Source organism: Pleuronectes platessa, chromosome 13, assembly GCF_947347685.1.
Source record: "Pleuronectes platessa chromosome 13, fPlePla1.1, whole genome shotgun sequence".
NCBI lineage: Eukaryota > Metazoa > Chordata > Actinopteri > Pleuronectiformes > Pleuronectidae > Pleuronectes > Pleuronectes platessa.
In genome coordinates, this window is record NC_070638.1 from 12,571,121 (window position 1) to 12,584,521 (window position 13,401).

The following is a 13,401-nucleotide window of genomic DNA, read 5'->3' on the forward strand; positions in this document are numbered from 1 at the left end:
GTTGAAGAGCTATGGTGGATAGAGTAGCAGGCTTTGGTTTCTGCATGTGTGTGTGTCAGTATAAGGGAGATCAAGAGACAGCGAGGAGAACAAGCTCACGTGTCCATATATGCACCCGTGTATGTGTGTGCATAAAGGTCAGTGAGGGCAATATCGACCTGCTGTATCCGGAGCGCATGGAACAGCAGCAGGAGCAGCAGCAGCAGTGAGACCTTGGGTGTTGCATTTCCTCGAGCGTCCTCCGCTGTTTTGACCTGTCTCAGCACACTGTCACCCTGACTACACTTCTGTCAATATGCTGAAACCACTCCTTTTACTGAACGGCAGCAAACCAAAAGAGAAGAACGCCTCCTTCTCTGCAGTCAAAGCCGAAAATAGAAGCTCAGGCTGGAAGCTATGGGTTTGTTGGTTAGGTTGCCATAGCAGTTTGAACATATAGTTTGGTAATATATACAGAGAATAATATCTGTATCTGTGCTTCGGCTTTGTCTCCTCTCAAACTGCGTCAGTTAGTGTAGTCAGTATGTTATTTCTTGCAGCATAGCGCCTCTGGTAACCCATGACCTGTGGTGTCAAGCATTGCCAAACTCGTCAAATAATGTGGCATTCAGTTGTTTCTCAGGAAGTCTTATCATAACTGTGGACCACACCCTCTTTCTTGTTGTCTCTAGCAGTTAGTCACAATGACAACTTCAAGACCAGCCCAGATTAGCATGTCCCTTAGATTGCTCTATGCCTTCATATCAAAACACCTCACTGTGTTCCAGAAAAGCTCACAATGTCACAGCACCATCCATCACAGCCCACCATGCAAATCACTTGCAGGTTTTATGCATAGTTTGGGCTTTTGGTGGAGGTGACGGGTGGATTTCGACAGCGTCTTCACTTCGTTGAGAACTGAATTGTTTTGTGACTCATTACCAAGAGAAAAGAAAAGAAGGGGAAGGCGTGCTTTTGCTTGTCTGTGCCACTGAAGCATATGCTGGTGTCACATGACTGTGAGCCGATGGTGTTGTGCTGATACTGAAGATATATATCCCTTCCTGCAGCAACATTATGTTTCTACCACGTGTCCGATAGAGTGATAGAAACCTCGCAGGCTCGAGCGCTCGCCATATTCCCATCCTCCATTGTGTTTGACCTTGCACCAGCTTGCAAGACCTTGAAGTCCGAGGGAGTGCTGCTGAACGCAAGCCAGACAGTCACATTGAGGGCATAAAAGACAGAAGCACGGAGGGAGTGAAGGGGGGGTGGGGACGGGGGAGACAGAAGAAGTCCAGTTTCTACTGGTTAAAACAGTGGTTAGAAGAGTGAAGAAGATCATATTTAACAATCATCTATTTGAAATGGATGCCTTGGAGACAAAGAGATCTGACAGTTAAAGTAGGATTAGATAGAGGGAGTGGTACACTGACAAGAAAGACCATAGACATGAAGAAATCAATAGGGGAAGGATGTCCATGTCCAGACATGATGGATCATGATGAGTCCTCATTATCACTCTGGCACTGCCTAGCTACGTTAACCTCTCACAGATATCTGCTCCTCTGACTCGAATAGAAAACAGAAACATATTAAGCAGCCAGGCTGAACGCAGCGGTCGTCAGCTTTACCCATGTCAAGACATAACATTCTCTCATTTAACTTAGGAGTTCAGAAACAGTTGTCGCTTACCTGAATTTACCTTATTGCAAGTCATATTTTTCACCCTGTCAGACTTAGCTGCAGTAATAAATTCAAGCAGAGTCAACATTATATGATGTTTAGAACAGGTCTGAGGGCTTACAGGGTTACGCAGTAAGATAAGACTTGGCTGACTTGGCATTTCCACAGCAATAAACATCATGATGAATGACTGAGTTCATGGGAATAGATCCCCCTTAAGCAATGTAAACATAAAACTGGCTTGGTACACATTAGACTGGGGGTTTGTGTTCCAGCTTGGTACACAAGTCGCTGTTAGTAAGAAATGTTTGTTAGCATTAAACTGTCTAAGAATTCAGTTATACATTTTTATAAAATGTTCTAATCTGTCATTTGAAAATATTGAATATTTGCTGTTTGTATTTCCTTGAAAAGTTCATTTGTTTTAGAGGCTTGTTTGAAGTACATGATATGGAAGATAATTTGCCGTGTTTGTGTTTTTCATGTGTGCGCCTGGGTGTGTGTATGCTGTGGGGAGGGCAGTTGTAGAAATTCGGTAAAGTTTATGCAGGCAATTCAAAGGTCACAGCAGCGCTATATTTGCTATCGAAGGGGCCATCCAGGGTGAAGCCAAGCATTTTCCTTCTACGCTCTGTTTGTCTCTCAAACATGTATCCAGGTTGTTAGGTCATCATGACCAGGGCTGAGCTGCTGCATGGCTCTGATATAGCGTGTTGCAGTGCTGTAAAGTTAGCAACGGTTCATAGCATTGCTGAAGGTGCACATGCTGTTCTGGGAAAGGCGATTTCTCTACACAGGGTGTGGTGAGTTACCCTGCCTGTGCGATAAGAGCAGAATGGGCCCCCGGGACCCTAATAATTCAGATTCCCCCAGCAAACCCTGTACAATGGATTCACCAAAAATAGTAGCCGCTGGCAGCCATACAAAGTTTGGAATAAAATAGAAAAAACCACCCGTAATCTCTTCTGCATGTAATAGATGGGAAAAAGTGAAATTATATTATATTATGTTATTATCACAGCACGCAAGTTCACATCTGTGTGAGATCATCACTGGATAGCCGCCATGATGGCTCATGAAATAAAGAATAATGTGATCGAGGATCTTTCACGAAAGGTTGTTTGTTTGAAAGAAACCCATCATATGTTCATATCATAGAAATGCTGAACAGTTATTAGTTGAGTCTGTCTCTTTCTCCAGTAGCAGTCAGGTCAGCCTCCTCCCCCTGCTCTCACCTGGCGTTCAGCCCAGAATGTTGCAGCAACTCTGCTAGCTCTCATTGGTCCTCACACCACTGTGCGAGAAGGGAAATGACTAACCTCTTCTCCCTCATGCCCTGCCTCGACTTCCCCATTGCTTTCACTCTTCCTTTCTTTCACCTTCTAAGCACACTTGCGATGGCCTGCTTTGCTGTATTCGAATGTAAGTGATACAGGCTTTGATCGGATTTTCCCCTGCATCGAGCAGAAGAGGTGGGAAGTTGTGAATGGCTGCTTTGTGCATTTTCTATGTGTGTATGAGGGAGAGTGTGTGGTGTGTATGAGTGTGGCGTGATGAGTGTGTATGCACACCATGTGTGTTTAGAGCGCAGGGAGGGTGAAAGTATTATTTGTCTTTGCTGACACCCCTGCATATCTGACATTTTTACATATTCTTCATTCCCGCAGCTGCATAACTTAGCGGTGGAATGACTTTAAAAATGCTTCAGGTCAGAACCTCTTACGAAAGATAAACGAGAGAGGAAACAAACCTGGAAGTTTTCTTTGTCCATGTATTATCAGACTAATCTCTCTTTCTGCTTGTCCCTCCTTTCTATCTCTCTCTCCCCAGAGGAAGTGCCTTCCCTGATGTCTGCTGCAGCTTTGACCTGCTTCTACAGCTGAAGCACCACCCAGCTCCCTCCCCCCCGCCTTGCACGCTTGCTGCCACAGAAACACGAGTGCAAGACGACAGCCACACCCTCCTCGCAGCCTACGCTCCGACCCGCTCGTCCTCTCCCCATCATCACCATCCACTCCTCGCAGCAGGGCCCCATCCTCAACTCTCCTTAAACAACGGCCCAGCTCCCCAACCGCTCTCCACCAGCTGACCAGCCTTACCACAGCAGCTCGACACACCACCAGGCCCACGCAGCATCTCACACACCTTGCCTTTAACCTTCGCCTTTGACCCTGTAAGCCTCCACTTGGTCCTCAGTGTCCTTAACCTTCCTGTATCAGGCTACACCCAGAATATCACCTTTGTTGCCTGCATCACTGCGCCAAACCAGAGGGCTCTCGCTTTGGCCTGTCAGTCTGCTTGCCGCCTCGGCTTGTGAACGGTGTACATGAGACTGCTCAGCCAGCAATAAACATCGAGAGAGGAAAGTCAAGCTGAGACTGGCAACTTACTTGTTAGACCAAGTCGTCTCCTGGATATATCACTTTGTCAGTGGTTGTCTAATAAGGAAAATAATCCATTAACCTCCCCAGCAAAACATTGTGCTGTAACATTTCACTTTGGACAAGGAGCTGTCTCAATCAATAGGAACTTTTTCTTTTTTGAATGTTTCATTTCAACTTGACACACGAGTATCACAGACTTTAACTGCACCCACAAGGCGACAAAAAAAAAGACCTTAAAGGTTGTGGATTAAAACACTAGAGGTACTTTGTTCACGCTTTAACCGATCTCCTCTCAGAAAACATTTTGCCAGCGTGTTGCCATGGCAATGAACATGGCACATATCCGTGACACAAAGTGGCTGACACTGGAAGTATGTAGGGAGTTCCAGAGGGGCACGTGCTCCCGCTCTGACCAGGAGTGCAAGTTCGCTCATCCCGCCAAGAGCTGTCAGGTGGACAACGGACGGGTCATTGCTTGCTTCGACTCACTCAAGGTAAGGAAGTGGATTGTGGTGAACGGTCAGAGTTCAAACAGGCCACGGATAAGAGTCTGTGGGTGTGAGCACATTTGAACTGACAGGCAGTTTAAGGATGTATAGGGTTGCAAACTAGAAATAGCAGTTTATAGTCTACATGATAAGCTAGTGCACCATCTGGCCTCAGCATGTGCTCTGCTTGGTCCTGCCCATTTCTGGTCAGGTGACTAGAGCATGTGATCAAGGGTGGGGGTGAAGGGGTGCTCAGCGTTTTCGAGTCAGGAAGCAGAAGTCAGGCATTTCTAACACAGCACTGAGGAATTTAAACAGACAGACGGAAGTATTTTGGCTGGTGTTACTGCACTTATTTCAAACAGCAGTCATTCGTGTTTCCGACTGATTACACTGCACATAAACACAGTGGCACGAATTTACAACTTCAGCCCAGCCCCTCTGCCATGTGCCAGCTTTTGAATAGGAAAACACAAGTAATTAGATTGTAATGTGTACAAACTTATGCGAGTGCCCTGAGCACACCGTGTCTCGGAAAGGAGCGTGGAACAAGGCGATAGCGTCATCATGCAGCTTTCACTCAGTCAAACCACTTCCTGTACAGAGGCCTAGGGGCAGTTGGGGTGGGTGGGGGGATATCTCTATATGCATGTGTGCGTTTTCGAGCAAAGATGGGGACAGATTTGGGGCAACGTATGCAGTACTTTTCCATTTGGTGGTAGGAAAGCAAACACCTCTTTTTCTCTCTCTCTCTCTCTCTCTCTCTCTCTCTCTCTCTCTCTCTCTCTCTCTCTCTCTCTCTCTCTCTCTCTCTCTCTCTCTCATTCTTCTTCTTTCACAATCTGTCTTTTTTATCAGAACACTCATCTCCAGAGATGGGCGGACCTCAGCCCAAAGTTTCCAGCCTTGACACACACACACTTTTTTTTTTCTTACCTCTGTTTGTATTCTGCCCCTCCAGACATTGATGACTCGTGGTTATTGGCAGTGTGTGAACAGTGCAGGGTTATGATGAGGACAGCGTGTGTGAGTCGACTCAGAGAACAGCGTTTGTAGCCAGATGTGGACAGAGGAACATTGTCAGGCCCAAGCTGAGCTCCTCCCAAGTTTCCTCACAATGTGGCAACAACTCTGCGTTTGTGTGTCAAAATTTGCAAAAGCTGAATTAAATAATATTTACTCCTATCGCTAGGAACTGCAACCACCATTCTGTCTAATCTCCATAGATAAATTAAATTAATTGCCAAACTGAGAATGTTGCAACTTTGCTAAACAGAAGCAAGACAGGGCAAGAAACACAAGCAGTCACATGATCATATTGGCTTAAAAAAAACAATACTTACTATGGTAAGTGAGACATATCATACTTCAGTACAATGAATGACATTGAGATGTGTGAACACAATTTTCTTATTGTAAGAGTGATTATGCAAAACATTTCCTTGGCTGTAGTCGTAAAAAATTTGATCATCTTGCTAAACTGTTAACACAGCAATTTATTTGGTTTGTTAAATGTTTAAAAACTACAAAAGTTAGACCCAATATATAAGAAGCTGAAATCCTCATGTACATACCACACAAATAAATACCACACCTCCTGACTATCTGGACCTGACAGGTCGCTGATAAAGCTGTTTAGTTTTATCTACAGGCGGAAGGATCTGGATATGTGAACATGTGTATAAATTGTCATTCACGGCGAGGTCAAGGTCAGCCAGTGGAAAGGAGTACTTGGCAGATACATGAAACTATTTGAGGGAACCAAGGGGCCTATTTTAGCAGTTTGAACTCATTTTCCACAAGGACGTAAGTATTAATGGAGATGGGTGATACTTTTTTTAACCAACTGCCCCATTTTTTCCACTGGTAATGAAAAACAGAGCGGGTCTCTAAAACCCACAGTGGAAAAAACTGCTAGCGAGAGAGAGCAATAGAGAAAGAAAGAGAGAATGGAGGAAATCAGAAACAAAGGCTGTTGATTCATTTTTAGCACACACCAGCAGATGAGATCAAAAAAAGTAAATGCACATACACCCTAACGATTTCCTCTTACATAAACCCACAAACACGTTCACTGGAAAAATTGTCATTTGTTCTACTTGACTCTCGCACAGGTTGAGTGGTTTAAATGGGACACAATCTCCATTTAGTTGTGTGACATGAATCCAAATCGCTCCCTGGGATACGTCCTGCACCCCCTGCACCCACACACACTAATGTACCCCCCTCAGATAAATGTGCACACACTCCATGCCCATGAGAGTGGATCGACCTTCTTCTTGAGAAGTGTATAATTAGAACAGGTCTCACATGATCACCAGTGCATAGCTGAGCAGGTCACACCCAAACCCAGTCATTTCCCCAACAGTCACTTTCTCACTATCTGGCCTGCTTTTCACATGGCACACACACACACACACACACACACGCACACACACACACACACACAAAACATGTCCTGGACTAAACCACACTTGTGGAGTCCATGCTGAGGGAATTAGAGCAGGGAATATGCACCAGAAACAGCAGTAACAGTTGAATTGCAATTTTTCATGGGAAGATGTTCTTGGCAGTGATCAGATGTGGATGATATAAGCCTCATGCAGGACAATCAGTCAAAGCTAAATTTTCATCTAGGCCACAGAAGTTAATACTAACTTGTGATGTGTGTGTGTGTGTGTGTGTTTATTTTGGCAAAAACTTGGAGAAGAATAATGTCTGGCTGGGCTCCCTGATTTAATGTCAGCTTTAAAACTGTATATATTAATAGTTTACTGCTAAGTGGACACATAAAGAACAACATGCCGATTAGAGATGTGTATCTTTAAAGCATAATATTCAGATTGGATGTAGTTTAAGGCGGAAGTAATCATTCATGAGACTGGTGGAAAAGTTTGATGCAACATGTACTCCTTTTAGACCATTCAGAGTTTAAAATGTTCATGATGTGTTCTGGAAGTAACATATTTAAATTCAGGTCTGTATGTCCTTTACTAAAACACAGATACGAGCATGATTGTCAGCTCAGGTTGCTTTACAAGTGAGCCAATGCATGCCTTATTAGTTTATATTAGAATAAGTCCGACATAATATAGGTTACTCTACAGTAAATGAACTGTAAGCTCCGCCACTCCCAAACAGGATAACCGCCAAATTATTTCAAGTACTGTGCCATCCAACTTATCATCTCATGCAAGCCTATTCTAGTCCACTTCTCCTCCACTCCTTCTCCGTTCCTCCGTCACTTGTTTTCATTCTCCTCCCATTTTGGTAGCTCCCTCTACTTGATTTCCCGCTCGGTCTGTTTTTTTTTGCCTCATTTACTTCAGGCCACACCTATCCCTGGACAGGATGGTTCACATTACACTCTTATAGACCCGTACACATGCACACACATGCAAATAACCCACACTGCATGAGCTTTAACCATGGCCTTGTGTGAACCCAGCAGCAGCAGCAGCAGCGTGTCCTTATTTACCCCCGACACCGCCGTCCATGTCATAAACGAAAGGCCTAATAATTGTCTAGCATGGGCGAGTAAAAGTGTGAAAACACACATAGTTATAGTCACGGCATAGTCTTTGTACTTTGTCCACCTGCCAGCACGACACACCCACTGTCATCGTGTCTGAGTTCTGGGAGGAAATAAGAGACCAAGTGTGAACGCGTACTCATGTTATTGTGTGTGTCTGTGTGTCTGTGTGTGTGTGTGTCTGTATGTGTGTGTGTGTGTTATATCTGTGTTCGTGGGGCTGTTTCAGCGAGTTACTTTGTGTTATTACACTGTTCAGAGCCAAGATTACATTCCTGCAGAGCAGAGGGCGGGTGAATACCTCTTATTTATCTCCCTCTGTCTCGAACTCTCTCCGTCCCTCTCTGTCTTTCTCTATCTGTCTTTCCTCGTATTTCGCTGTCTATATTTTGACAGTCTGTATATATTCTGTGCTTCGATGGAACAGTCACATTAAACACACACACACACATAGATAAAGACTAACAGACACACACGGTCAATGGTGGCCGGCCAGACAGACATGTGGGGTAAATATTAGCCGTGTTGCTAGTCTACAGTGTTTTTTATGATTTCAAACAAATTGTCCGGCCAATCTCTGGGCAGTAAAATCAACATGTCACGCTCTCTGTGTGTAAACATATGGTTAGGAGTTCAGAAGGCTAATGTGTATTCTACACTGCTGTCACACACTGCAGACACACTGCACATTGCCACGTGCAGGGAACAGTTGTCATTTGATTGGCCAGTGACAAAGTGCTAAAGGCAAGAGAAAGATAAATAGCAGAATTTTGTTTCTCATTTTGTTTCTTCATTTTTTTAATCTGTTATGTTGTAATTAATTAAACATGCTGGTGAATAAACCCAAGAAGAAATTAGCTGATTTCCTAAAATGTCCAGGATATTTGACAGAAACAGATCGAACCCTCTGTCTAAATAATAGTGCACCACATGCAGACACAAAAATGCAGTGTTTATCCGCAGAGCAGCCACAGATGGACGCGTGGAATCCAAAGCCTCTCGTAGACGTGTGATCCTCACACTGTTTGCTTCGCTGGCTTCTCACCAACAATTTCTAGCCCAAAGAAAAACAGGAAAAAAGGAAATAGGACAGTGTGTTAGGATGTCAAAATAAGACTCAGAAGCATCTTTGATCGAAAAAGGTTTGGTTTCAGTAGCACTGTGCTAATCTCCACTCAGGGCACCGCAGCAAGGCCATAGCTCAGACACTGTTTACTGGATCCACATGGGCCTCTGCCCTTTCTTCTGTTTGGCTCTGCTCCGTCTTTACTGTTGCTGATTAAAATGAGCAGGTTTCAATTGATAAGAGCTGAGTCACATTATGGAGGCTTTCATGTTAGTAACCAGGCTCTTTCACATCTCTGTCTCCTGGTGTTCATGTGTCCACTCTTTCTGCTTTCTCACTTAAATGCTAGAGGGATTTGTGTTTGGACCAGACTAATCCTAGCCTACACACAAAGAATCGCACACACACTTACAGACACACAGAGTAAGTCTGTGGCCTGCTCATTTCGTGCTGTGTGCATCCTTGTCAGATCAGGGCGGCTGTGCATTTTAGTCTTTGAGCTTATGTGACGGAAGATCAGCGACAACAGCCTGTCTCTTCTTCTCAGTGTCAGCCGCCCCTGTCCCTCCATCACACTGGGCCCCTTTTATAACACCACTGATACAATGATTACTTCTCTCGCCTCTCTGTCTCACTGTCTGTCTCTTTGACGTACAGCCATACCATAAAGCCTCACATAGCCTGAGGGGTTTTATTGCTTCAATGTTAAATAAATAAAAAGTATTGACAAAGCAAATCCAAGATCGTAAAATGCAAAGTCGCAGTTATGAAGGTTTCAAACTCAGAAAACATGCATCTGTGTGCTGTCGCATAAATGTCTACTGGTGTGTTGGTATGACACTTATTAGAAGATTTACAACCATGCAGGAGTTTATTGGATACATGTGTTATTTAATAAGATGTGTAGACTCCCAAACAACTATTGAATATACTAATCACACCAAATTATGTTTGTAATCTTTCAGTCCTGCATATGACAATGTATTTCTATCTTCAGGACTTTTAATCCATATCCACACACACAACTTTATTATATATTCAGGTGGAGACCTAAAAGGTTTCAGTAGGTGAGTGCTGTGACACGACGGATTACGTGCATGCATCATTTTCTTGCGAATCCCTTGTGAATTGGTCGGCATGAGAATGATGGATTTATCACTACTGACAAAAACAACATTAAAAAATTATACGTTGTCAGTGTGAATACATTAAATGCAAACTGTAATTAGTATCAAAACTGTGAATTGAATTCATGAAAATGTCTAGGATATAAAAAATGCAGAAAGCTAGACGTTCAGGGGGGGAAATAGATTTGTTCTACTCGAAATGTAGCATCAGCCTCATGACTAAACTGGCTTCTCCTGATAAGCTCTATCTATCTTTTTCTGTAACTTGCTATTTCGTTCTTATCGGCTTTCTCATTACCCCTCACATGCAAAGTCACATATCCAGTCGTCAGTCAGCTCAGCCATTATCCTCCATTAGACAAGTGAGAGAGGAGCTTGAGGGCACAGCCACTCACTTAGACTCAACTCTCTCCACACCTTTTCACACCGCCCCTCCCTCTCGCCAGCTGTTAGATCCATCCGTTTACCCTGCCCCTCATCTCTCTGTTGATGCCAAAATGTGGAAGAGTTCGTGCCAGAGGAGCAGGAGAATAAGACGCCTCTGGTTGCGGTAGTGAAAGGCACAGGAATTTGAGGCAAAATTGCTCTTTCTGTCCATCTTTTTTTTTTTTTCTAAAGTACATTCCTTCTCAAAATCACCACCCCTGGGCCTGTCGAAGCCATGGCATGGATCTTAATTATTTTTTCCTTTTCTATTTGATTCAGCATTCCTATAAATGCTCTTTGTTTAGCCAGGGGGGAACTTTTATCACGAATCTCCACGAACATCAACCTTATCGTTGCATAATGTCTTGTCACATGACATTGAGCTGTAAGTCTGAGAAGTGAATGTAAACACATCAAACCTGTTAGGTCAGGATCCATCATGTTTCCTTGAATTTGACCTGAAACAGTGGCACCAACAGAGCTCCACTCAGCCCTGATACGTTTGATTTGAGATGCACATTCCACTGCTCTGTTGATGCTGCTCAACACTGCACTGCAACCTCTACATGTCTTAAACTGGCACATGGTACATTCTCACCAGATTATATATCATCAGAATTGGTAGCATTAGGCTGGCTTTTATTGCTTTCCTCAACGCAATTATAATTTATTTCAATGACACATTTTTGAAAAACCTCAGTACACGAATATTCCTCCTCTTGGACCCATGAAATTCTGGATTAATTACAGATTAAAAATTATGAATTCATGAATTGGATTTAGGGTTTATAGGTATGATGTTGATTTTTCTCAATAAATGTTTATATGTCTAATTTAAATTGATTCAAACTATTTATTGATGGAAAACAACAATGGGAGTAAATTAAGCTCAGTAAGAAACTTACAATGTCTAGAATTCAGTACATTTTGTTTACTTTGAGTAGGATAGAAGACAGTAATTCCTCTAATTCCTGGTTTATTGCGCAATATAAACACACCAGTTCCTTTCTTAATTTGTCTCCCTGCATCTGCAAGGAATACGAGGCTTTAAGCTGCAGTAACAGTGAGAGAGGAAGAGAGTGGCAGCATCCTGCTTGTGGTAGTTCCAAGGCCAGAGGAGATAATCACATGCAGAAAAGGATTAGGCCAGTTGACAGTGGGATTAAAGCTGTGGATAGGATTACAGTCTGTTATATCAGATTAGCATTTTACACGCCCGATTAAATCTGATCAGGCTGCAAACCAAATTAATCAGCTTCCGGGGTGGTTATTTCTTGGACGCTGATTGAAGAGACTTTTTCTCTGCATATCTACAATACAGGTGTCACAGAGCTGAGGTGGAGGTGAACCCTTGTGCAGATGGGGGCTGGTAGTGGTGAGGGATTAGAAACGGAGAACAGAAACCTGGGATCAAACAAAGGTATATAAAAGAGGAAAGAAGTACTGACATACCTCCAAACTTTTTCATCTTTCGATGTGTGAAGTTGCATCGTGAGCTGCCACTGTGAAGCAGTAGAGATAAAGGCTACATCCATACTCCATACTACTATCTTCCCTTTGTCAAATAAATGTTTTGCCTTCGTTACCTTCCCTGTAGTATATAAAACTTCCCCTTCTTCTATTTAAGACTGTTAGAGTTGTCTAATAGTCAAGACACTTTTTGAATATCTGGTGGGGAATTTTGAAAGTACATTTTCTGTTCATGTGGCTGCTCTTTAACAAGAACTGACCCTTTAAAAAAAAGAGCTAGCATTGATGGGAAGTAGAACCGTTGGTATCACATGTCATTACTCATGTTGCAAGTTTTGAAATGGCTTGATGAAGCATTTGATCCTTCTTAAACCTGTGAAGCCTCCAGACGGCGACAGGAGCACACCTCAGTCATTTCAGAAACAAAAGTGATGCTACTTAGATGCCGTCTGGACCTCGTGGTTTCTGCGTACTGACTCCTCTCTCGCTTTCTCTATCTCTCTGGGAAGCTTCACTCGCAGATGATTAAATGAAAGTTCCCAGGCCGCTCTCATGTACACTCACACTGTGAGCACTGGATGGCTTTCATAAAGTGCTGCTGCCCTGATCGATACCTGCGTGATTGCTCTGTTATTACTAATAATGAAAAGTGTGGAAATAACCTTGTTAGCCTTCACAGGAGAAGAGGCTCCACTTCACTGTGAACACAGACTGTGGAGGAAAAAAACTGGCGTAAATAAAGTCACATGAAAGTGTTATCGTGTGAGAAGAGATAGAGGGTTGATAGCGAGGGAGACGAGGGGGTCAGAAACAGAGAGGTCTAAGTTTGGATCCAGGGCTCCTGTGTACGTGACATCTGACCTGAGGCATTTCTGAGAACCATCACCCTCTGAAGTGTGAATAACTCGTCTGTGTGTGTGTGTGTGTGTGTGTGTGTGTGTGTGTGTGTGTGTGTGTGTGTGTGTGTGTGTGTGTGTGTGTGTGTGTGTGTGTGTGTGTGTGTGTGTGTGTGTGTGTGTGTGTGTGTGTGTGTGTGTGTGTGTGTGTGTGTGTGTGTGTGTGTGTGTGCATGCACACGCACACTCATTTCTTTAAATTATTATTCCTAAAACTTTGGAGTGTCATAAAAATATCCATCCACACGAACACGTCGTGTGTCTCTGGCTGACCCATCTACTGCGTGGTCCATGTCATATTTCATCCGTGGTTCATGATCCTTTTCTCTCCCTGCTGTTTCAGGTAG

General features: G+C 43.5%; 1 protein-coding gene across 32 annotated transcripts in view; it reads left to right on the top strand.

Moving 5' to 3' along the window:
• mbnl1 (muscleblind-like splicing regulator 1) overlaps positions 1 to 13,401 on the top strand; it is a 38,139-nt gene that overhangs the window by 8,186 nt on the left and 16,552 nt on the right. For 26 of the 32 annotated variants that reach the window (XM_053437282.1, XM_053437283.1, XM_053437293.1 and 23 more), the window contains exon 2: positions 3,496 to 4,543. The exons of 3 other annotated variants lie outside the window; for them this stretch is intronic. In XM_053437282.1, coding sequence (XP_053293257.1) covers positions 4,370 to 4,543 — 174 coding nt within the window. In that variant the 5' untranslated portion in view covers positions 3,496 to 4,369. Of the gene's footprint in view, positions 1 to 1,261; positions 3,138 to 3,495; positions 4,544 to 12,009; positions 12,109 to 13,401 lie in introns of those variants that run through there. 3 more of the 32 variants (XM_053437284.1, XM_053437285.1, XM_053437313.1) reach the window with 3 other exon arrangements.